The sequence below is a fragment of the Nothoprocta perdicaria genome, unplaced genomic scaffold (genome assembly GCF_003342845.1).
Source record: "Nothoprocta perdicaria isolate Ctin4 unplaced genomic scaffold, notPer1 scaffold_151, whole genome shotgun sequence".
Lineage (NCBI taxonomy): Eukaryota > Metazoa > Chordata > Aves > Tinamiformes > Tinamidae > Nothoprocta > Nothoprocta perdicaria.
The window spans coordinates 1,158,995-1,185,597 of NW_020454661.1; the positions used below are offsets into that span (position 1 = coordinate 1,158,995).

Here is a 26,603-nt window from a genome sequence, read left to right on the forward strand (position 1 = left end):
TATACGTGGCTCCTGGGAAGTTAGTGTAGTTGAAAAACCAGAAATAATTTATTTACACTGTAATATGAAAATGCAAAATTTTATGGTGATTATTGTTCAGTGGTAAAGGTGTCTCAAAATAGTTGTTTTTGGATCAATTTAATTACATTTAATATCTGCTCATCTTTATTTTATTTTATTTTATTTTATTTTATTTTATTTTATTTTATTTTATTTTATTTTATTTTATTTTATTTTTTAAGCATCTTGCTTAAATATTATCAAGGTATTAAGGCAGTACCTAAGAGAGGGTACCCTCTCCCCTCTTTCAGCAAGGTAATTATATTTCAGTAATCAGCTTGGTTCTGCACTGACAAACGCCATATTGACTATAATGAAATTTCATGGTATATATATTTGAGATGGACTTTAGCTTTAATTTGCACTATTTAACAACAAATCGAAGTTTTCTTTACTATTCCTAACACATGCTCAKAAATGCACTTTATGACATCTTGAATAGTAGTCAACTGTCCATGTTTTCGTTAATTACAAACTTTATTTTTAATCTAAATTAACTAGAAACCTAAGGGTTATATAGAACTACCGCACAAGCAGTAAGGCAAGAAAACATATAATTATTCAAATTCAAATAACACTTTTTAAGTACTTTGGGTCAACAAATAACAAAGTTTGGCTAGTTCCATGGCAGTTCATCTTTTCTAAAAAATGAATTGATACATACATCAATAACACATATGCCGTTAGGTACATACTCTGATGCTCTGTGGCTTATTTCAAAAATCTTTTAAACTCTAACAGTCCCTAAAAAACAGTCCCTAGGATTGAATAACATACTTTTGAAGTCTAAACAAAAAGACACATCATCTGGCAAATCTGTTTGCCATAACCTGTTTCACTAAAAACAGGTACAGCTGTTTTAAAAGTTGTAAACGTGCCCTCTTCAATAATTCTCCCCAAGGTACTACTATAGTTCAAATTGGTGCATGTCCAGCTAATCAGAGATCTATTTTTGGCAAACATCTATGAATAGAAACCAGAAGTTGAATTCATATTTATGAAACTTCTTTCGCTAGCAGTGATCTGACAAATTTGTTTYTCTTACAAGGCCATCTCAATCAACCTAAAATCTCCAGAACTTGCTGCATTATAGATATTACTTGCCTGGTATCTATTTCTTATTAATGAGTAATTCATCAATATTATGTGCAAGAAATCTAAAATTCACACTTGCTTTTCCTGCCAATCCCCGAGTCGGTTTGCCTGAACACTGGAATAAAACGTTCAACAGCTCAAGGAAGAGCTTCACAAACACCAACAAGCAAAACTCTCTCTATTTCTCTAAGCAGTCTTGAATCCAATTTCTCTTTTTTTAGAATCAGGCTCTCATKTCCATCCCGGGCGACCCCATTTCAGTATTTCCGCTATGGTTTGCCTGAAGGCTGGACAGGAGGGTGCTGCAGGTGTCCAAGAAGCCCATAACGGGTTTGGTCGGCAGAGGGTGCTGGAGGTTGGTGCTGCTCTGCTCCAGCGAGGGCTTGAGGAGGCGCGGCCGAGGCGAGGGCTGCCTTTCCAGCGTGATTCCTGTCCCGAGGGTACAGCTCCTACTGCCTTCCTTAGTTCGCAGACATCATTTCTCTCACTTGTTTACGGTGCYCGGCGTTAACCCTTCCAGGCTTGGATTGTGTACCAAAACTACCTCATCTTAACAAAAAGTTGTATTTCATACACCTTTAKTTAGTCAGAGTGACAGCTTAACGACACGACACAGCTTCTCAGGTGCTGGGCTACCGTATGGTCTCTAACTTTGCTGCGCATTTGTCACATGAGGCCGACTGATGAGAATGTACCGTGGTTATTAAGACACTGCCCCTTGTTAGTAACTTGCCCTCCTCTATTAGCAGCTATCAATTGGCAAATGCTTTCTTCGAGCCCACCCATCAATTTAGAATCATTGCTTCAATAATCTCAGCTATCTAGTGATAATAGAGATTCACCATCCAAAATCATTCATAAAATGAAACTAAGACGGAGATCCATTTTTCACCTTGAAAYGAGTGAATGAACTTTCAGCGTTACAGATCAATAGAGATGCCCATGATTTCACACAGAAGAAATTCAGGGTTAAGTACCCACAATTCTCTTTATATTCAGCATAAAAGAGGGTAAAACATGCAATTCGGGGAAAAATAAGGATTTAAAGATGTCTAGTTTTAAACTGGAAAATTCCTTTAAGATTTATGATATTTTGATCTGTTTCTTTCCCAGAATCTTACTGTTTCCTCTTGAAGCTTGTTTTTTCACCTGCTTCAACAGTTCACTCGCTTTCTAGTGGACTCTCACGCAATTAATCCTTTAAATAGAATATGGAGCAGGCAGCTTACCACACGACATACTAGCATTAAAACATGTTCAGTAGAAATGGCGATTCTTCAAATTTCAGTAGGAAAAAAACCCCACATTTCTCTGATGAAAATAATTAGCTTTTCTATCTGTCCACAAATATAATAAAAGATACGCATATATAATAAAAATGTACAGTAACAAGTACACTAGGCTTCCAAAATTAAAACAAATTATAAAGACAGTTGTTTCTGTTAATTTGAGCTGCAAGAACAAGAGAAAAAATATAAAAGGGACCTAATCTAATTTAATAGAAATTCAAGCTAATAGATTTCAGGAATTTGTTATATACATATCAGTAAGTGTGATGAACGGAAAAACTTTCATTTTAAAGATAACTCTGAAGTTAATATAACACTTTAAAACATGTACCTGGTTTCAGCATTTGCTTGCTTCCCTTTAAAATGTAGGTGTTCACAACTCACCTCTTTATAGACCTATCTAGATTTAGGCATTAACAGAGGTTATTACAGCTTTTAAAGAGTTTATCTCACAACAGGGCTATGGGAAGAAAAGGTCTGAGTTAAGGTTATCTAAAGGCACAAGGGAATTTTCCCACTACAAATTCAATTAAAGAAATGAAGTCAAGAGTCCGTGAAGTTTAAGCTTGTGTTAAGTTTCACTATTTCATTTTATCCCAAATCAGCAGTAAGCTTAATAAACACCAGTTAAAAGTTTTTTTTTTCCCTCCATCTTACTCAAGGTTAAGTTAAAAAGTGCATTTGAAATTTTCTTTTTGCTTTAAATCACACACATTTTATTACATCAGTGATACCTTGTTATTCTAGAAGTTACAAGAAAGTTGGAAAGAACAAAAGATTCCTATTAGTTTCATCAGGAAACAGAGGCAGACATTAACTCAGTGCTTAAGCCATAAATTTTATGGAAAGCAGAGCTGCAACCTTTCTTTGYAGAAGTTATCACTTAAGTAGTACAGCACACAATATACACATGATTAAAATGAYTGAGGCAGATTTCTAAAGATGCATTCACGAATATATATGCACGTAAACAAACAACAACTGAGGAGAAATTATAAGAATCTGCATTAACAGTTGGCTTTTTTTTTCCACTGGTGAAGCACTTACAGAATCTCCCTCTTCCTCAGCTGTGTATTTCAATTAAGACAATCCAATTATGTCTTAATTCCATCGTCAAATCTGTCTGTGAACAGGTCCAAAAGTTAACACAATGCAAACACAATCACTTAGGTTTATCTCCATAGTAAATCAGGTTGGGGGGAGAGATAACCACAAAGCATTTRCGGATATGGTTCGAAAATGCAGGGAAAAATACAAGAGAAAAGTCCACATCAAACTTTTGTTTCTCTCCCTAGATATTCTTGTGTTTGTCTCAATCTTTGAGAAAGAAGAAATCTTTGAGATTTCTTGAGTTTGAATAAATCTTCATTGGTATGCAAGCTGTGGACAAATGTTTTAAAGTGACTGAGCTACATTGTGGAAGAAAAAAAAAGTATATAATTTTACTTGCAGTGAAAAATTTAAACAAGAGGAACTTGCAAGCTGTTCACTACCATGGAAAATAAGGACTAACTTCACCTTTCTGAAATGAATTAAATGACAGAATTAAAGGACCAGATAAAGGGAAGAATGCCAAAGAAATAGGGCAGCTGGGGGGAGAACTCTTGCTCAAGACTAAGTGGAAATACATAAAGCTTATATATATATATCTACAGTAAGTTTCCACAACCAAGTAAGGCTTGGGTAAAACAACTCTCTTCACTGAAAACTTCTAGCTCATCTTTCTAACTCAACTACCTAGTACACGTTACGTCATAACATCTTGAAGTTGCAGCTTGTCTTAAACACACTGAAGTACTTATGAATAAAAATAGCCTTTTGAAATGTTCATCAAAATTTTATAGAAATTTAATAGAAAGAGCAACTATTTAAGATGGTTTCATTTTTTTCCACTACAAAATTATGTGTTATTCAACATCTATATGATTTCTACGCTGTCTTTACCTCCTGGACCACAGTAAATAAAAAATTATGTAAAGGTGGTTCAGTAGAAAGTGTTACTATGTATTTCCTGCTGGRATGCAGCAGACAAGTAAGTAACATTTTAGAATAATATTTCCAAGAATCTTGTTCACAGTTGTGCAGAAGTAATTCCTTGCCTTTCCCCTTGAAAAGGGTTATAGATATATGCACACACGACAGGTCTTTTGATTTTTGTACTTAATTAAAAATCTCTCTCTTTTTTTTTTTTTTTTTTTTTTTTTAAATCCTGGATAGAGTGCTTAATATTTCAAAAAAAAAAGGCACCTCCCTAATGTTTGAGTATTGAAATTCAGTATCGGGATTGGATGATCAAGTTGTCTGTAGGTGTGTTCAGCTGTTTTTTTCATATACAAAAATAAGACTGATTACATGATTTTTGTTGGTTTTGACATCATTAAATTCATCAGCTGAAATTGTCTTATTACTATTAGGCAAACAAAARCATCTTCGCACAAATGTAAACTTCAGCTTCTGCATTTATATTCTTACAGACATTTTATGAACCATTTCATAGTTAATGGTTTGTAAGCAATCCCAACAGTTGGGAATGGTGTGAAAAGTTGCCCAGATTGACAGATAAACTGAAAAGGTCTGTATTAATTTCCAAATAAAGAAATGCACGGAGTGGTATTTCACTATGATTATACTCTAAAGTACCAATTAGAAGGCATCAGAAACTAGAGCAAGTTGACACTCTACAATAAAGCAAATAATTTCCAGTTGGAGGGAGAGAAAATGTTAATATGCAATGTTCAAGACTACGAGAATCTTTGTAAAAGGAAGTAGCTAATAAGGTTTAATGATGCATGTCAGGAAGCCACAGTATGTAGGGAAACACAGCTGGCTTCATTTTGTAAACTATTTGATATACACATCTTTCTAGTTCACGATTATCAGCTGTGCAAGTGCCACAGGGGACAGTTTAGCCTTCAGATCAGGATATTCTTCTTGTTCCCTAAATTACAAGTAAAATACATTAATATAATATGGTGCTGCAGGCTAGTGCCCTGACTAAACCCTATCTGCTTACAAAAAAGGATTAAAGAACTCTTCTGTAAGATTCAGCTAGAACAAGCTTACCAGAATAAACAGGCTAAAAAGCATGGAAATTATATATTCATAACACAAATCTACATACATTTTCAGATGAAAGACTAAAACCCTGACAGTCATTAAAATGAAYGTCATTTATATTAATTCAAATTATTTCAAGATAGATGTACTTTTCTTACTGAAGTAATATTAATAAACAAATCAAGGATACTATTGATATGTCACAGCTATGCAGGCCAATATGCATCTTGCTTTACTGCAATCAAAGTTGTTCAGAGTGGCTGCAATATGCAGGTGACAGCAATTAGCAGCAGATGACAGAAGTACTTTGAATTTGTACCAGATGGCAGCTAAGGGTCATTGGAAGCTAGCAACCTTTCACAAGGAAACTGTTGGGTAATGCAACTCCGAAGTACTCAGAAATAAATTATTCTGATTCTTAAAGAAAACTGGGAGGTCAAAGTTAAATATAAAATATTATGCAGGGCTTTCAAAGCCTGTTTATTGTTTACAGAATTAAATACAGCTAAAAATAAAATACGGGATCAACGAAACCTCACAACGGAGAAAAGCATTACAGAACTAATAAGAACACCAAACTAATGTATTTGTTAAACAATTCAAATCTGTGGTATGGCAAAATCTAAGATAAATCGACAAAGTTTGTCTTATATGCATAAAGTCATACATCAACGGTTTTTTGTTTTTTTTTTTAAAATCTCAAGAACACAACTAAGGCATATGGAAGAAAACAGGTTACCAGTACAGGCAACAGAATACTTTGCAGAAAAAGAGGAACAACYGTCAACATCCCCATTAAATAGCTACAGAGTACAAATAAACAATATAGAACAAGAAAACTGTAAACAAACTTCCACCAAACCAAAAAGAAAATAATACTCATAGTGATTCTGGTCTCAGGCAATGAAGAAAAAGAGAAAGTTACTCCTGGTTCCCCAACAGGGGAGTCCCTTGAGGAACAGTCTGCATTTGGATAGTGCAGGAATGAGAATTCAAATGCTTGAATGCAAAAGGAAAAGAAAAAGAAGGAAAGGGAAGACATGTACTAATGAAACAAAGTATTAGTGGGACATTGCTTCATATTTTTGTTAGTGTTCTCAAGAGAAATCACTTCATAGCTCAAGGACAAGAAGGTACATCTCATCCACCAAAAAAAGATGCCTTCAGTCACGCACCAAACTGCAAATATGCACAAAGTTGCTTCAATTTTAAAAATTTAGAGAGAGGTCTCCAATATGCAGCAGAGTCCCAGACTTGGTATCACCTAAGTACCGAACACACTGAAGTGCTTTCTGATTTAGGAACACGCCAAGTTGATTTGAATATGAAGAAAAAAAGAATCACACAGTAATAGCTAAAACAAAATCCTAAAGCAAGAAATAATGGTGGTCTTTCAGGCAGAGCACCTTTGGTAAATATGACAAACATGACAAGCTTCCAAAACAAGCAGGAAGTTAAAAGATCTATTTAGAAAATGGTCCACAAAATGGCTACACTATTTGTGAGGATTTCTTCTTATGCATGAGAATGTCAACAATATATTGAAATGTTGGAGCGAACAATTTCCTAGCAGAACAGATGACACAGACAGCAGTCACATTGAAAGACGTTTTAACAGAAAGGTAACAGTGAGGAAAGCAGCAGCACATGGAGACATGCTGAGCAACAGCTGAAGGGACGAACCAGAATCATCATCTCAGCCTGCATAAAAGGACAATATTATTCAAGGACAAAAAAAAAAAAAAAAAAAAAAAAAAAAAAAAAAAAAAAAAAAAAAAAAAAAAAAAAGTATTCTTCAATAATTTAAGCTATGTCAAAGAATTAATTCTTTCTTCTTCACAAAAGTCCTGAAGATTTATGTGGATATGAGTGGAAGAAAGAGGTAGCTGAAACTATCAAATATATCAGAGAAATCAGGATGGAGAAGCAGTACAAGCCAAAGGGTTGGGGTTCTGTTGGATGTGAGGCAACAAATATGCTTAGTGAATGACGAAAAGTCAATAGTTCTCCAAAGAAAAGGGATAAACAGTTCCTCCAACCACCTTCAGACTAGAAAGAACTCTATGCTGTAAGAAGAAAACAGAGAGAAGCACATCCCTAGAACCCTAAGGCCATGAGTAAAGATCGTTCTTTCAGTTGAGTCACATCTTATCCATCTTCCTTTTATAAAAGAAGCATTTGAGTCTCCTTGGAGACTATGAGATTAAGAAAAGATGCCACAAAGTCTCCAAATCATAAATGAAATGAAATAGAAGGCTGCTTTGTATAAACAGTGTTTTGGGATGATTTCCAAAAGATAGGATAAGAAGAGAATTAGCTTTAAAAATAAGAACAGTAATCCACTCTGCAGATTAATTCAGAAATTAAATATTCTGGATCTAGAATAATATTCACAATCCAGTATGAATTCATTTCATATTAATGTCAATTCATATTGATTTGATAAAATTAAAATATTAATTTTAATGTTAACTTTATTCTCAGGTTTACAACARCATCATGGTAGAAAGAAGGGTAAGCACCATATTTGTTAAGAATATGGCAAACAAACTTGTTACATTAAGAGTGCACACGGAACTAAGCATTTTATCTTTCTTGTGATCACAGTGTTCAGYGTATATCAAAACAAACACTATGTCTTGATATGTATGCAACTTCCCCTCCCTCTAGATATGCATCACCACAGAAAAGATTTCAGGTCCCATGGCTCAGAGGGGTTACTGAGCCATCAGTATTTACAGAAATACATTTGAATTCCCTTACATAAATTAAGGGTTCTATATACAAAACCACATAGGACATCTGTTTTTCTGTAGGAATAGAAAGAAAAAGAAGAATGCTAGCCATTTTAACCACCACCTGTAAAGCCTACAATAATCCAAATAAAAGACAACATGAAAGATCAGGAGAGTATCTACTTCAAGAGAATGGTAAAATGAAACAGGTCTCAAAGATGGCAGCTTCTGACATTTCAAACAGCCATCTTTCATAACAATAATAACTTTAAATATAACAAAACATCTCCTATAAAAGTCTATGTAATGAATATACTTTGAACATTCATCACCAAAATTAAACTTTTATTCCCCTACTTTTTATAATTATATAATTATTTTCAAAAGTAAAATTCCAGATTCAGAGAAATATGGAAAAACTATTCAAATTAYGGAAAACAGAAGTACCATTGTTAAAGATATAGACAGCAGTAAAATGAAAAACAAAATATATATATACATATATATATATGTATATAAGAAAAAGAGAGGAGGAGAGTGCCTTAATTATTACTTCAAGCATCTATCAGGACAAATCCACACAAATCTAAAAAGCTCTATCTAATCTTCAGCTGGCCAAAGGAAATAAATTTCAGAGTGAGCAACTTTTGGAACAGCTAACTATCTGAAATGGTTGATTCTCCACATAGGTGACGGCTTGATTTAAAGGCTGACTCCTTAAAATATATGCTCGAGGTCAGCCATGCATTACCGGACTTGGAAGAGTGATGGAGGATTGTTACGCCCTTATTATTCACAATGTCGGGCCAGGCGCTGCCGCTGATCTCAGGATACAAAGCAGCAGCTCAATTCGACTTTCAGACTCTTTGGAATACAGGAGAAATAAAAATGTCTACTGTGACTCTGTTCTTTGTAAGAACTCTGTTACTGACTGATGCAGGAAAAACAGAAGTAGAAAAATGAAGAAACAAAGTCCTTTTAACGTATGCAGTATTCTGGACAGTCATCTGTGAAAGAGGTTCCTTTAACGCCTTAAAGCATTAAGACCTTAAAAAGAACTCAGGTTTCAGTTCCAAGAAAATCAGTGATTTTTTCCTGCCTGTTTTGAAACTGAAGTTTTAAGATGAAAAGACAATAAAGATATAAATTAAATTAAAAAATTATATATAAACGGCACATGTCCATTTAACTATGAATTTATGGATTTTAACACCTATGAACAGAATGCTTGGAAATGCAAAGTGAATAAAATATATTAAAAAATTAGTACAAGATGCAAGTACACATTAAACATCGTGTATTGCCTATCAGACATAACCAGCATGTAATATAMTGTTTTCCAGTTGAAATATTAGAAATGTGACTATGATCCTTTGAGACAAACAAGATGCAAGCTTTTCCAAAGGCAGAGAGGTTTAGTTTATGCTAAATCTACAATGGCCAAGCTGACAACAATGTTAAGAGACTGAAACATATCAAGGCAGTATGTGACAAACATCACAATAACAGAACTAAAGAAGTATAACGATGTCAATATTATATTTAATAACATCATTGTTCTATCTTATGCTAGTAAAAATACAATCAGACAGACTCTGGCTGTTTAGTTTTATACAATAAAGAAACACAAGTATCTCTTCAACTTACTCCCAAAGTAAACATGAGAATGATAAACAAATGGCTTAGTAATGGCAAACTGAATGATTTAATTCTTAAGGACTACTTTAATAACTTGTAATAGTTTGATAAACAAATGGCTTAGTAATGGCAAACTGAATGATTTAATTCTTAAGGACTATTTTAATAACTTGTAACAGTTTGTTGCACTTACTGTCTCCCTTATTGTTCCCTCACTTCTAAAGCGGTACAACATATCTAAGAGAACTACTTCATTCATAAGCTTACTATTTATTGATTTTGTAAGCTACTTTTCAGATAATTGTTAAAACTATTAAATAAAGATATTAAGCATATTTGACTTTTGAAAGCCTGTATTTCATCTTCATATTATCAATCAGAACTGTAAATTTTAAGGATCTGCATCGACATCTTCATTCAGGAAAGTATGCAGAACAGTCCCACTATTAAGTTTACAGGTTTCCCTTTCCAGGTGGCCAGATGCTGTTCAAAGTACCGAAACCCCCAACCCGCAGCATTTTTCCCCCAGCCCTCCAATGCAGAGCAGCTGCCTGTTGCCAAAGGCCTGGTTAACTCCTAACAGCACCAAAGCCAGGAGAAAGAAGACAAGGCAGGAGCAAACTCCCGCAGCTGGATCGCAGCACCGGGGCCTGCAGCTGGGAGGAAATACCCATCCTGGGGGGCCGATTTCAACAGCTTATGGGCCAATCAGCATTAGCAAGCTACTAAAGAGATGACATTTTTATATTATATCTTGCAGAATGATAAGAGGGCAAGTGTTTAGATACATACATTCTACCCCAAATCATGCTTTTCAGGTTAGTGTCAACTATACATAAGAAAAGTGTATTTCTGGGATATATTTTTTGCCATATCATAGCTTGATTTATTTTAAAGGACCTTTTCAAGCTGTTTTATGAGATGAATCTGTTCCTGGGACTACTGTAGAAATATCCTGCTCCACTACTGATCCTTCCTAAATGTTAATGTGAAGTGACACTGAACTGCTGTACTGAATTCAGAAGCATTCTCGTTTAAAATCTGCTAAAAAGGAACAAAATCCAAACAAACTTTAAGTGGTATCTCCAATACATGAAGTGAAATATCTCAGAAAATTGTCAAGTAAAACTCTTTTGAGAACAACAAAAAAGTACTAAAAACATGTAGTAACAAAAAATGAAATATCACTGTATTTTGACAGGCTTATGGATAATGACTTAGATTCTGGAACATGCAATTATTTTCCTCCTGTGTTCTTGTAAGRCGGAATGGGTTGAACACTGTCAGTGTTTTATAGCACAGAAGCAAAAGAAAAGGATTTTATGCAATGTTGCTGGACTGCAAAAACACAAAACGCGGTAGGACATTAAAAAAATAGGGAGAAYCTAGTAAGCTAGAGATATCTAATTCCATATTCATAGTATTATTAATATATAAAATTATCTACTCATTTCAGTAGTTGGAAATGATGAGAACAGTTTATTAGTACMACTACAGTATGTTGGACCACCAAAAGTGACGTTCATTAAAAAAACCTGTCAAGGCAGAAGCGACATATATTTTAAGCACTGAATATCCTAAGCTGACAGTAAATTTGTGGTGAAGTGTATGGGTTTCTGGAATGATATGAATGACATACAGCAGCCCTGCCAGAGCATCACTCCAAATAAAAGATTTTAGGAGACAAAATGGGTTGTTTTATTTAAMGAAAATGCTTTCCAAAAATAACCTCATAAAATAGGGGGAGAAAGGAGAAGCAGCGGAGAGAAACATTTTGCATGTARAGATCTGATCAGCAAAACACTAAGGTAAGTTTTTCAGTAGGGAAGAGACAATCAGAGAGACCTTGCCTAGGTTATTCTAGAATAGAACTATCCATTATTTCTGGCTTATAAATTAATCTGTTTTCAAGTAGACAAAGGCAATAAAAAGCAGAAAGTAATACTACTACTCAGTTCATTTTTAAACAAAACAGCRAAGTACTAGCCACTAGATAGAGTTTTACTTTCAGGCTAGCAAACAATCAGGGAAAAAAATAAGCAATATTTCTATTTTAATGAACACTGAATCATTACTATGAAATTTTATATTTGATATTAACACACTATAGAAGCTATCAGTTTGTCAAATAAGGCAAAAACATGTTCTGAATGCTCCTTACAAGGGTCAGCAATATAAAATCTATTTTTGTGCTAAAGTCAAGCACCCTAGAGAGATTAAATGCTGTATCTCTTTAAGAGACCCTACTCATTTCTCAGTAGTTATAATAAATTCTACTCAGACACATTTCCACATACATTCTAAACATGTACTTAYTGCATACGTCAAATAATCTTATGCTTCAGTCTTAATCTGCGTAATATATTGTCTCAAATTCATTTCTTTCTTCTTTCCAAGTACATATTGCTTTTTCACCTTTACCTGCAAAACCTATTTCTGAGGTCTACTGGATGGATACATCTGGATRGATACAGGTCTACTTTCACAGAGGTGTTGTCCTGAGAAAGTTGCAGAAAAGAACTGCAAAAGCAGCTACAAATGTAGATAAAAACTACTCTGCATTTTGAATAGGAAGAATGAGGACACTGCAAAATGCCAAACAAAATAAATAAATAATCTTAGTTTGTTAATTTCCCCCTTGGTTAATTAACACCTATAAATGACCTTTAGCACTGACAAGTCCAACTTCATCCAGAAAGCCAAGGTTTAAGCACATCTATCCAAATAGGATTGATTACTGATTACTTCATTGTGAAGCGCACAATTCAATCTGATTTTTTTTTTTCTTATTAAGCTGGAATTGCATTCCATCATAGGCTGATGTGACTGCCAATGAGGTAGAATACATAGAGTCATTATGCTACAATAATGTTGATGTTACCATTGCTACATTTATCTAAAGCACAAAACGTATATCATTTTAGACTGAAATTAAGCCTTGCCAGAAATATTTTTTCTTTATATTGTTTGGAATTAAGAACATATTAAATCGATCCATTACGAAAACTCTCTTCTCTCTCTCTGTGTTTTTCAGACTGTGTCTGCATCCTTAGGCAGTGAAACAATTTTTATAATTGTAATAAAATAAAAGTGTTGACTTTAAGTTAAGAAAACTGCTGCCTGAATAACTCGGCACTTCAGCAAGCACAGTAAATTCTAAGTTCAACAAACAATACGCATGCTTGAACAGGTACMTACATTTCAGTTTTTGATACGTAATTTTTGCTTAAAATTATTTCAGTTTTAGTCTTTTCCTCAGTGCATCTAAAACAAGTTTGCAAATTTGTACTATAAGCTTATTCCTCTGGCAGAGTAGAGCACTGATGTTACAGTCCAGTAAGAAACAGGACTGAGCCATCTACCTTACAAGTGTATTTCAATGAAGAGCCTAATAATCAAAGTTTCATGCCCATGTACTTTCTACGAGCTCCTTCCAATTGAATTTTGTCTGGCAGTGTGGACTGAAACTTTCAGATCTCAGYGTTTGCTTTCTCCCAAACTCCAAAGGTACGAGGACCACAAAACTATTCCCCCAWTAAAAGCACATCAATGCATTTTGCAACCAAATCTTGAGAATATGCTTGCACATTAAAAACCATCTCCAAACAATATTTGGAAGAATTCTTCCTTACAGCAGAGCAAATGGCAGACCTAACAACTTACGTCCACTCAAGATCTAAAATTTACCACACTTGAGACAAGTACAGAAGGATTCCCACTCTCAATCCAATCCACAGAGGAATGAACTCACTTGAGCTCTTCTTCTTGCTCTGCTCCCAGCAACCTAACTAACCACAGAATGGTGTGTACCCAAAGCCAGATGTACCTAATGCAGTAGATCTTCCAGAAGCCATCAAACCCATCTCATCCCATGGCAGACAACATAGATACAATAAGATGCTAAACTTCACAAAAATGGTATAGTTGAAAATGCATGTAAAAATGTACATCGACAATTCCTTTCTGCACTGAGATACTATATCACTTAACTCATCTTGGATAGTGTTTTCTGTGATATAAGCTCAAGTTTTCAAAGCTACCATTACTTGCCACACTACATGTAAATTAGACTACTGCTCAAATAAGGATATTCGGTTTATAGAGGGGAAAAATACACAGAACTCATTTTCATATTTATGAACTAATGTGTAAAATGAGTTGATGTATGGTATTTTAAAAGAGTTTTGAGAGAAAGTCTTCACCTTTCCAGTTTTTAACTTAATGTTAGAATTTCTGAAATATTTAACAAGCAACTAATAAGACAGATATTTAAAGCTGGCCGTTTTACATGTATACTATCTTAAATTTCATTCTTTGTGCAATTAGTAGACTTCTAGCAGCTAAATATGGTGCAAAACAAAAGACTTATCTCCAAAGAGCAAATGTATGCACATAAAGCGTCCCACAYCCTAGAAGACTGACAATTCCTCAAAAATCATTTGGACAGCTAATGAGTACAGCTTATTTATAAAAGCATCACTTTTTTTTTTTTTTACTCAATTGTGGATGTTAAGCACATTAAGTTTATTTATTTAGATATTATCCACTATACTGATATTGCAATATAAGCCAGATGTTGTTATTAAGATTTTGGCAGGGYAGGGGATGCTGTGTTACATTTTGCTTTTTTAATGCTTCATGAAAATTATACATTTATTTATGCTCGCACTGCAGATGAAAGAACACAACTTTTAATTGTTAGCAGCTGTAACACTAAAGCATTAAGCAAGCGAAGGCGGTACGTGGATTGTCATAACACAAAAAACACACTGCAGCTTGTCAGCATGCTAGTGAATCTCTTTATTGCAGGTTTATCTGCTATTTAATCTTTTGCTGATGAAACTCTGGAGCAACTACTTTAAGATTACTTTTATTCTGAATTCTCAGAGTGTTTTAKACTAATTCTCTTACCCTTCATCAGTTTTCTGTGTAAAACATTCATGCAAAAAAATGGCAAGCATTTACTAAAAATCTAATATCGCTCTAGTGTCCCTTCAATTTGGTAAAGCATGTTACAGTTATGCAAACTACTCTGTCACTTTACTATATTAAATATTTTCATTTTAAACACCTGTGAGATTATTTTAGTCAAAAGTTATTCAAAATTTTTACAGAATGGTTCTTTTACTAAGGGACTCAGTTTCTTCTTTTATCAGATAGAAGAGAAAATTATGCACCATAAACATTCCGATTCCATTTTACACTATTTTAAAATGTATGTTACACAGATTATAATAATAAAAGACCATTTTAATCCACATAATAGCAAATATCACATGTCTGTCAATGAAACATTTAAGAGCATCTCTTTATTAGAAACACAAATCAATACACTCAGGGGACTGCAATAACTGTTGCAAGCAATTTCTATTATCATTTCATTCCTGATGTTCCCGCTTAGACTAACTTATTATGAATGGCGTGAAAATGGTAACCTGTCATAATTGATTTTTTTTTTTTTAAACTCTTACCATTTTTTTCCCTTTCTTAATATAATTAAGTACCTTCTTACTAAATACAGGCCTTAGTGGTAAGAGAGAGTCTACAATTGAAGATCTATTTCTTCATAACTGRGTTTCTTCCCCCTATTCACATTAGAAACATTGTTGATGAAACAGAGAGCTATTTGCACTGTTCTGAATTGCAAGACCTTGCACAGAAATAAGCRCTGAACCTTCTGGCACCTCTCCACCAGATAAATTTCTTGAAGATAGTTCCACTGCTAGCAAAAATCCCTGGAAGAATATTTGGGGTGCTGACTGTAACCTCTGTTATCTCACTCTTTTCCTCTGGGAGTCAGTGTAACTTTTAGTAGTTTAAGTTTTAGTGTTATAAGTGTTCCTTAAAACAAACAAATAAAAACGTATCACTTTGGTCAAACACATTTTTCATACTTTTTTTTTTTTCTGTAAAGCAGAAATTAATAACTATCTGTAACATACTGTATAGAAGTACAGAAACCTGAGGATACACATTTTTATCTAGGTGACAAATATTTTCATTAATATCTAAGCAGTCTTACTGAAATGAAACAGTACCTCTAAAAATAATTTTGTCTCTGAAATCAACCCTGGAATAATTTTTCTCCTAGGCAGAATGAATTCAATTCCTGTAACTTCTTGTAATACAAATTGAAGTCAATCYAACAAATATGAAGCACATCTGAAAAAAAGTTTCTAGTCTTTGGGTTGAAGGTATGTCTATTTTAAGTCTTAGCAAAACAAAGTCATCAGGTCATATAGTAAGCGTAACTTACCTTGTTTTTTGGATTGGATGTGTTCATTACACTTCGAGTCTCCTTCCCTGTGTAAATGACAACGCCAATTACAGTTCCTGGGCAAGGGGAGAAGAAAAGAAAGGAAATAAAGATAAAGCAGAGGTGTCAAATAAGTAGCAAAGAAAAAAGTTTGCAGAACAAAAGTCTGCAATCATTTGCAGTCCTTCAAAGAAACGAGTTTTATAAGGAAAAAAACACATTTATGCAGTATCATGATTTTTTTTTCCTTTTCACCTAGACTCTGTAATAAAGGATCATTAGAACTTTCTTAAAATTTGAACTCACATAATGACAGCCTGCTTTTGTTCTTCTCAATGGAAACAACAGTTTAAATGTAGCTGGTTAAAACTACACAAGGTCGTTTATCAGTATTATCGCAACATAACACATCATAAAAATTTGAAAGAATATATCAAGAACAAAGATCAAAAGAAGGAAAAGATGCCAATGTTAAATAAAGGAATTCTCATTTATTCAAAAGTGAAAATGTCGTGAATTTACAAACAAACCAAGCAATATTATATTACAGATTATAAGAAATAATATTTTTCTATGGTTTTCCTACCCATATTAAGTCTTCTCAAGACTTCCTTGATGGAACATTTTCCCCAAAACTAGTTTGGCTCTATTGACAGTTTCACATGGGGATCTACATTAAAATATATGTAATATACTCTGAAAAAAATGTCTTTTTCTTTTTCCTTTTTCTTTTTCTCTTTTTCTTTTTCTTCCTCCAATTTTCATTAAAAGGCTAGTCTCTGATACATAATTTCTGAACTCTTTCTACCAGCCTCCACACCAATGTCCAAAATCAGCTCTGGGCACTTGTTTTTCAGAGGTATTCTGCAAACTGATTCCCTTTCATCTTTTTACAGCTACATTGAATTATGATATACACAGATTTCTACCGCTCCTCAAATAACAATCTTTTGAAAAACTGAAAGAGTTTCCAAAATGTTTAGCTTAGTAGAAGCTAGAAATGAGATGTTTATTCTCTATCAGTTCTCTATTCCCCATGACCTCTCCTCATGAATTTCAAAAAGCAGTTCAAAAGAGAACTGTTCTAGCTTCTTTACTACTTGAAAAGTTGGTTTCAAAGATGAAGATTGGGTAAAATGCATTATAACCATGGACATCACTAGAATGAACAAAAGACGATAAAAAAAGGAGGTGGTATAGGGTAACACATAAACAATAAAGTATACTCTGAATCCAGTATGTGATCCAGTATTAYTTTTGAATACTGCCAAGAACTAAGTAAACTACATAAAAACAATAAAAAAGCACTCAAATTCTTTAAAATCATATGTAGAGCCTGGCACAAAATAGTATTTTTTACAGCTTGGCAATTATATAAGTTGCACTGTTTTATCTAAAGTGACTTTGCAAGATCTGCCCAAATGATCACAAATTTCCATTAATCTATTTCTCCTCTTACTAGACTTCCCAGCAGGTCTCAGAGAAGAGCATTATGCTGTTTAGCAATTTGAGATCCTTGACTGATCCTTACAGTAAACCGAGAGCAGGAACAATGATTCCATGCTGTAGTGGAACCTTTGTCACTTAAAAATTTAACTGAGGACTTTCTCTCTTCCTTTTCAAAAAGAAAATCTACCAAAAACTTCAATGAACAACCACCACAATAAGGGATGTCACAAGCTAATCATTTCAATGATTTAGAAATGAACTAAATATAACCAAGGTTTACACAAAATATTTGACAGCTTAAATTCTTTAGCTGTATTTAACGTTGTTTCTTCTGTGGCTGTATTTTATGAAGCTTTCACTAACCAAAAAAATTCTTTCCTTCAGAGAGTATTAAACAAAGAAAAAAAAAGGATGTAATACCCAACAAGTAGATGGAAATTTCACTTATTTAAAGTTTGAATTTTTTTTTTTTTTTGCTGTCTTCTTTATTTAAGAGCACTCAAAGATGGCTGGCTTTGATTTCCAGCTCTACCAAAAACTTCAAGCTAAATAGGCTGTGCAATTCAAATTAATGTTTCCACACAGTACCCAAGTCTCTGTCAGGGTTTTACTACAGCAAGAGGCAAGAAGCACTTGAAATTTATTCAAAATAATGAACTCCATTTACATAACTAAACTTTTAGTTTTGAGACTAGAACATCAGGATGCATAATACAAGATCTATCTGCTGCAACAAAATGAAAATAAAAGCAAGCTAAATTAAAAAACAATTGTATCATAACAGATTAGGAGTCAATACTGAAATCAGTTACAGTCAACTCCTGGCAAGTGCACAAATTTGAGAAATCTTACTCTCCCAAACTTTATTTGTAGATATAAAAAGACAGCACAGAATTGTGTGTGCTTTCCAATCAAGAACAATTTTCCTCAAACAAATTTTTGGTTCCCAAAATTCAGAAAGAAAATAAAGCTAGTCTTATAGCAAATATTTCTCCCGGGCTTTTTACTGTCTTATCAAGGGGACCATTTCCTCAGAACTGTCTCCTTATTGCAGCATCCTCATATTTTCATAAGCTTTGGCATTCTGGACTTAACGTGTAGCTGATAAGACTCCTTGAATTCTTTATATAGTTACATTTACTGTCACTGATCTTCAAGATTATTGATTTGTGGTCTCTCTCCTCTAAAACTTCTGGGACAGCAGCAACCAGAGCTGAAGTTTAGTCAGGTATTCCCTACATAATTTGCCTAAAATCTTTCCTGTCTTGACCTTGACCCTTCCTATCATCTAATTTTTTTATACTATGAAATTCAARTTTAATTAGCTCAGCATCTAGTATCCTAACTTGGCTATGCACCAATCACCTTGAGAACTGAGATGAATGATACCTCAGCTACCACCAAAACCAGAACACCTTTCACAATCTCCTGATCGTTCTGCCTTGTGGTCTTCTTCACAATTCCACGCCCAGTGCACCTATAACAACTTATAAAYTCCTAATTAGATAAGCTGAAGACTGAAGGCAATCATTTCCCACCATTCATTAAGGTCTAATTCCTGGCAAATACAACAATTACTTACATAGAGGTTCTAAGCAAATTTCAAGATCTGGATTTAAGATACCAGACCGAACCAGCAAATGGCCAACACAAGTTGCATATGCCAGACAGCTGTCCGCAGTACCTACTGCATTCTTTATGCATGTGTACAGATCTTGGCTACTTAAATTAACAGGATAACTGATGACAAGTGTAAACATCATCCCTTTGACAGAATAATTTTAGAGAATTTGAGTTTCACTAGTAAACTATTTTGCAGATTAAACAGAAATAATGCTGAACATCAAAGAACACCACATTTTTTCAGATTTTAGAAAGCAGTGCTCAGTTTCCTCTACTATATCCTTAAATTTCAAGGTGTTGGAAGCACCAAACATTCTGATTCCCCATTTTAATCCCAACTCCTTTTCAAAATTCTTCCTCTCCCAATTTGTTATTCTCAGGCCTTTTTTTTTTTTTTTTTTTTGCAAAACAGCTAGCCTCCTTTCTATAATCTCTTTGACTTTTCTTGTCTAGAGTAAACACAAAAAAAAAAGTAACTTCCTGCTCTTATAATAAAAAAAAAAACACACACATAACAATGACCAACTAAATACAGTATCTGATGAGAACTCATTAGAGCAATGGAGTCTAAATATTAGCAGTACTTCATGTGAGCACCTCAATGATGCAGTCATGTAACTGATTAATACTTTTTAATTTTTTTGTTGATAACATCTTCAGCAAGCTCTAACCTCAGCACAGAGTACACAAAAGAAAACCTCTTAATATATACAAACTCGTGCTTTCTTTTCAGCATGACACTAGCTACATTGAGCTAAACAAAGAGCTCAGTATAACCTAAAATTTTAATTAAAAGAAAAAGGTCAATGGCTTAAGTTATGGTACAAAGGACAGCACAACAGAAGCAAAACTGAAGTATAAAAAATTGTTAAAAAGGATCAGAAAGACATGAAAACATGGTGAGGAAAGCATGAGGAAGGCAGACAGCAAGCAGTATGAGTTAACAGCCAGATACACATAAAGATTTTCAAAGTCATTAATATTTCATAACGTAACATAAAGATAAACCTCCATAGAGGAGTTTTAAATACATAATCATCTTTGATTTTGCAACACTTACCTGAAGCAACAACAGTGCTTGCCCATAACGTATTTTCTATGCTAAGGCTTTCATGAACTGCCGGATCACTGTCTTCCTGTTAAAAATATAAACAGCTAGTAAATCAAAATTGTTACTAACAGTCATAGTTGAAAATAATGCCAAACCATCCAAATCTTAACATGATGTCTGAATTCTTATATTAACCTTTGTATAATAGTATTCACTGCACATATATTAGTGTGTAAGCACACACAAATTTTCCAAAAAAGAGAAAGAGTGATTAAAGTTAATATTACTTAAATCTAATTATGTTCACAAAACAACTAAGGTCAACAGTGCTTTTTAAAGGCACGTGTCCTTATCCTCAGTTGTACCCAAGCACAGAACAGTTTATTCTGCAAAGCAGTTAAGGTGAGTTAAGAACACGAAGCATCAAAAATTAATACCCTGTTCTCTCTGACAAGGTTAATTATCCATAGTTCCTATGATAAGTTATGGATGTCATGATTTTGGAAATTTAATAACACCACACCAACTGCAGAAAAGAATATTTAGACTTTTAAAAATAAAAGTGCATTTGCATTGTATTACCACACAATTCTAAAATGTATCTCCCATAGAAAAATACTTCCAGTAGGAAAATGGCCCCATGATAATTTAAATTTTTCTAATAATGGTCTACAGACTGATGAGAGATTAAGCCTGTGTACAACTTGGAACACATACAGATTTCTTGTTCATTAGCAGCTGTGAAATGTGCTGTTTGCAAACCCCCTGAATTCCAGGAAACTTTAGGAGACAAGTTATTTCTATATATTTGATCAAATTACAGATTATATTAAACATTTTACATWAAGTTGGAAAATGGGAGAAAGTGATGACCAAAGTGACGAATGAATTCTACATACTATCAGCAACAAAAACTTGTATCAGTCTCTGAACTTTGTTTTTTCAAAGAGCTGCCAAGTATAGCACCAGTTGTTTAGAAATCTCTTTGTTTTTAACAAAAGGAAAATGTCCAAATAAGCAGATATATTTGCATGCATACTTTAAAAGATTCCTACACTTAGCAAGGAAACAATAGTTCTCTTCTCCTAAATAAAGCAAAATTATCGTTTAAAAGTCATAAAGATCCATTCTGAAGGCAAAAAGAAAAAAAAAGAGGAGTGGGGAGTTAGGAGAGGGAGGCTAAAGGTATTAGCTAAAAATAAAAACCATAGCTTTTGGAATCAAGACTCATACAAGAAGAGAGTATTCCATCAAGAACTGTCAGTGTTCTTAAAAATTACATTCTGACTGAACAAAGAAAGGAAGGAGATATTTGACTGAAAAAAAGGAGATAATTCTAGATTCTTACCTACAGAATTAAATGTACAGCAGTTGTTTGCCAGAATGCTACAAACGAAAATGCATTCGATTTGAGACAAAAGTAACTAGAAGCCCCATTCTAACRAGGATAAAATTACGCTTCATGCAGGAATTATCAATAATTTGGGAATACTATAAATAGCAGAAGGGAGTTTCAATCTCATTCCACATAACAGCAAAAAGACTTGATGCTAGTGTTTCTACAGAACTTTAAAGATATTAAAGCTGTATGTTTTGCTTCAGGTAACAGAATATGGTATTTACATGATAAAAGAATATGCTTCTCTTTCTGTAAAAGAAACAGGTTACTTCAAATGTAAACCCTAACTGACAGGGGAGATGAACACACAGGAAGATCACTTTCCCTCCCTCAAAGAAATTGCATTCAAGTATTCTGAACAATTAAAAAAAAGGGATTTCTCATTGTGTCTCTCCAAGTCATGTGAATAACTATTTATAAGCGTATGGTGCACCAAGTTATATGGAGGTATTTACATTAAGTCTGTTTTCTGTTGCTAGTGTGCAGTTTCATCTGCAGTATTTCCCATGCAAAATATTTAGAAAGACAGAAGCAACGTGTTCCTAAAACACTCACATTAGCATTAATCATGCCAACTTCAGATGAGGACACGAAGTAGGGTTCACATTAAACCCCTGCCAAAGCTTGACAATTCAACCAGGGATTTCTGCTTTTCACACAAGATATCTGGAGTGGCTAATTGTGAGAAGGTTTTTTCATACAATATTCAATCGTAAGATTTATAACACATAACTCTCTCAGTTCCCTTAATAGCTCGAAGAACTATTCATGTTAAACGATTATCTGAGTAAATACTGAAAATAATGGCTCTGTGGCTTTTCAAGTTGGAAGCCAGGAAAGAAATAAGGAAAATGGACCACAAAGTCTTCTAACTACCCGTTAGCTCTGCCGCATCAAGGGTGAGATGAGCTGCATCATTCCACACCCTACTGTTGGGGGAAAGGGGTGCTGAGATGGTAAGAGGTGGTGAGATGGTAAGAGTTGGGGATGGTTGTTGGAGAACCACTCCCTTACTGCCATGTTCCACACTGAAAATCTTATCCCAGGACATGGACAGAGGAACCAAAATTCTAGCTTGTGAAGAAGACCAACAGATCTAAGAAGTGAGATTTTAAGTAAAATTATTTAATTTTCGTCTAATTCTGACCTTCAATGCTGCCAGTCTTTCACTATGAAAGATTTTTTTAAAAAATGTATATGGACTATGGTGTGTCCTACAGCAGCTCGTGACAGAGTTTGTCAGAGGGGCTCTCTGTAGGAACGGAGGATGACTTGGGCTACTGGAGTGCTGGTCCCAGAGGCTACACACTTCATCTAACCACTGCAACCCAGCAGAAATGAAGCAAAGGGGGCAATTTCTTTTTTTACAATCAAAACACAGATACAAATCACATACTTGAGATGAATTTAGTCTCAACACATGAATCAGTTTTTATATTTACCATCATGAAGCCTGAAGAAAGCCTATCAACAATACCTGCTGTTCTCTGCARGACTACCAAAGAAATCCCCGTCCCCACCCCAAAAAACACTTAAAAAAGGCAATTTCCTGTCTGCTATTTACTAAAACTGCAATTGTACAGAAAATGTACTCATTTTTGCATTACTTCGATTTTTAGCAAGAAGAAAAAAAAATGATGGAATTTTGGTAGAAGYATTGTACTTCAGACATTAGTACAAAATTAACATACAGAATTTAAAAAAAGCTGTAAAAGTCAGAAGTCTGTAGCTACAGTATAAGAGTTTTTTTTTTAAATATACTTCTATATTTGAAATTTCAGCTGAGACTAAAATCAGATTTCAAAATAAAACAGCCAAACAAAAGGATACATGATTTAATCATGACAGTGGAATAATACTGAAGGTTAATACACTGCAGGAGACTAAACAGCCATGGGATACAATGAAAAGTCCTTTCATRGATAAATAATAAAACAATAGCTTAAAAAAAACAATAAAAAAAACCCGTAGGCAGATGGAAATTTATGTTTTTGGCAGTGAAAGGAGCCCATCACTGAGCTGCACAGAAAACACCTGAGGAGCAACCTAGAAGGAGCAATGGCCGGTGAGGTGACGGAGCAAGGAAAATTTCAGACGTGCTCTGCGGGAGTGGGCAGATGAAATTCCATACAGTGAGACGTAAGGTGATGCACACGCAGAACCAAACACCCCAACCTCGCATACAAAGGGATGAGCTCCAAGCCGATCAGAACCACAGAGAGAATCCATTCAGGATTTACTACCAATCCACTATCTTATCAGCTCAGTAATAGGCAAAGAAGTTGACTCTCTAGAATCTGTAGGGGCAAATGGACAATCAAAAATATTATTATGCCACTACACAGAAAACCATGGCTTACCCACATCTTGTATGCGCACTTCTAATCTTCCCCTCTCCTAAACAGAAAATACTAAAAGACCTGGTAAGTGTTCACAAGTGCAATAAAGGTAGCCAAAGGAGCTCCCATACTAGATCTGACTAGTCAGTCAGGACTTTAAACCAGGACTTTAATCAGACACAGGACAGACACCGGTGAAATGACTAGTACTAGAAAGGGCGGATCCTGCTTGCTTGCCATCTCTTTCAATACAATAAAGAGGTCCTAAGTAAAGTCAGCAGAATTAAAACAATTAAGGCTACTGTACTTCATAAAATATGTAATTAACCTGTAGACCTCCTTACTCACTGAATGTCAAAAGGTAACATAGATTAGATGGAGAGCTGGACAACTTTAAAGAGGAGAAATTCATTGCAGGTTACCACTGGAAAACAAGTCTGGCTCGGGAAGTTCCTACACTGTAGATTAAGGGACACGAGAGCATTACTGCTCCAAAAGCACCAGTGTATTTTTGGTTCTTGTCAGAAATAGGATATTAACCTACAAATTCCTTTTCTGATCTAATATATTTCCAAATTATTAAGCGTTAAGACAATGAACTGAAGTTTCAGCACACTGTTAGCTGAACTCAATAGCCCTGCAGCACCTAGGAGCGGGGAGGAATAACAATAGAGTCAAGAAAGAAAAATCCACTTGCCCTGTGTCTAGCAGCCAGTCACAGCTGCCATGCTTATCAAGGGAGTGGTTTGGCCAAACAGTTAGCTTTTGCTTGCTTCTCTTTGTAATTCTGTTTACTTTTTCAGGAGGAGAAAAGCAGGGATAGGAGAAGCAGAGTGGCGGACAAAAACTAGTTTCTGAATGAGACCATGACTAGTGGTCATGGTGATCAAAAACTAGTTCCTGAATGAGACTAGTTCCTGAATGAGCCAGCAGTGCAGGAAGGTGGCTCTGCAGATTTTCTGAATGTTACTCTAGTTATCAGAAGAATATTTTGTGGAACAAACAAAACTGTAACTCAATCAAGCAGTAGGAAACTGATGCCCAAAGGTATTTTTGTCCAGCTGACATAACTTCCAATGAAGGTCTGCTTGGGTTGGATCTCATCAGGTAGCTATATGCTTATTGCCTCTTAAATTCTGATTTAAGATCACTACCAGAATAGGGCAATCCTCACTGCTGCATTCAGGTTTTTCAACTTAGGCTCTGTTCTTGACATCACGTGTGGATTAGTACAGAGGACAAATCTCTACAGTTCCTATTCTAGCAGATTTATCTATAGCTCTTGGATGAACAGAGCAAAAAGAACAGATGATCCATGAAAGAGAAATGCATATAACCTGTCCTCAATCCTAAATTTGCACTAAAACTGCCCAAAAGCCGCAGCAAAACTCCAGTAGCCATTAGATGCAACACAAACATAAAAACTTYGTGCTGACAACTCTGTTTATAGTCTTCAAGTATCAACAGCTATATGCAACAGCCTTATATTTCTATACTTTTTTATATTCTATACCTTCAAAAAAAAACATATCTGAGCTAGTAAATGATAGTACTGGAAAAATCATGCCAAATAGTTTTGCATCATAGTAAATACACAGTGGATTAACTCAAGGTAAACAATTCCCTGACTTTTCAGCTAGAACAAGAACTTAAGACTTAAAGAAATTCCCAAAGGTAAAGATGAAGGTGACTGACAGAAAAAGAGGCCAAATTTCAATGAAAACTAACTATGATAAAAGCAGGARAGAGACGGTTTCCATGATGTTGAAGAGAAGCCTTTAGAAGATATAAATAATCCTGGGCATGCCAATACACAGAGATATAATGTTCCACAGCACTRTTTTGGCTGCAATTAATAGAAGTTGGGTTAAGAAGTATGGCTAGCTTAGACTTCTTTTTCAATYGATCCATGTTTTTATCATGCTTTTTGAGACTTGGTGAAATCGCTTCCTAAGAGTCGGACAGAAATCCTCTAATACTTGTGTTTGTGCGAATCCTTACTCTGATGTCCAGATATCCAGAGATGATATGGATGACGCCTTGGGAACAAATAAAACCATCTAATGCATTCTCACTTCCCCCACCCCCCCAAAAAAAACAAACCAAATACACTAACTAATCTCTCACTTCTTGGTAGAAGGTCTAATAAAGAGGGGGAGTGGAAGAGGAGGATTAATTTAGATTACCATTTAAGGGGCAGAGGGGATCCTTCCTGYGTGCTCATGCAAGGGGGCACACCATCGCTTTCTTGCACTGGMTGCCCATAAAGTGTCTAAAGGCACAGAGGAGGAAAGGAAAAGGGCTACAGGTGAAGCTGGGAGACAGGAAAAGGGTACAACAGAGCTTTAACTCCTCCCGACGTTGCTGTGCTAGCACACTACAAAGTGCGCTCTGTCAAATATCAGGCTAGTAGTGAATATTTCTCACAGAGGAGAATTTGAAAGAAGTTATTCCCATGYAAAATCTCCACAGTGGTGTGCCTAACTTTCTTGTTTTTTTAATGGCCACGCACTTTTTGAAATTATCTAAGTTTGTCTTCTACATTGTTAGCAGTCTGTCTTCATAATGAAGAAAAGAAGAAAAAAAGAAAGAAAAAAAAATCAATGTGCTAT

The 26,603-nt window shown here is 34.8% G+C and overlaps 1 protein-coding gene across 2 annotated transcripts in view; it reads right to left on the reverse strand.

Moving 5' to 3' along the window:
- The window catches only part of ATP9B (ATPase phospholipid transporting 9B (putative)), a 140,180-nt gene that overhangs the window by 53,409 nt on the left and 60,168 nt on the right, over positions 1-26,603 (reverse strand). For both annotated transcript variants that reach the window (XM_026034875.1, XM_026034874.1), the window contains exons 10-11: positions 20,263-20,338; positions 16,131-16,207 (exon numbers count right to left, since the gene is read on the reverse strand). In XM_026034875.1, the coding sequence (XP_025890660.1) occupies positions 16,131-16,207; positions 20,263-20,338 (153 nt within the window). The remainder of the gene's footprint in view (positions 1-16,130; positions 16,208-20,262; positions 20,339-26,603) is intronic.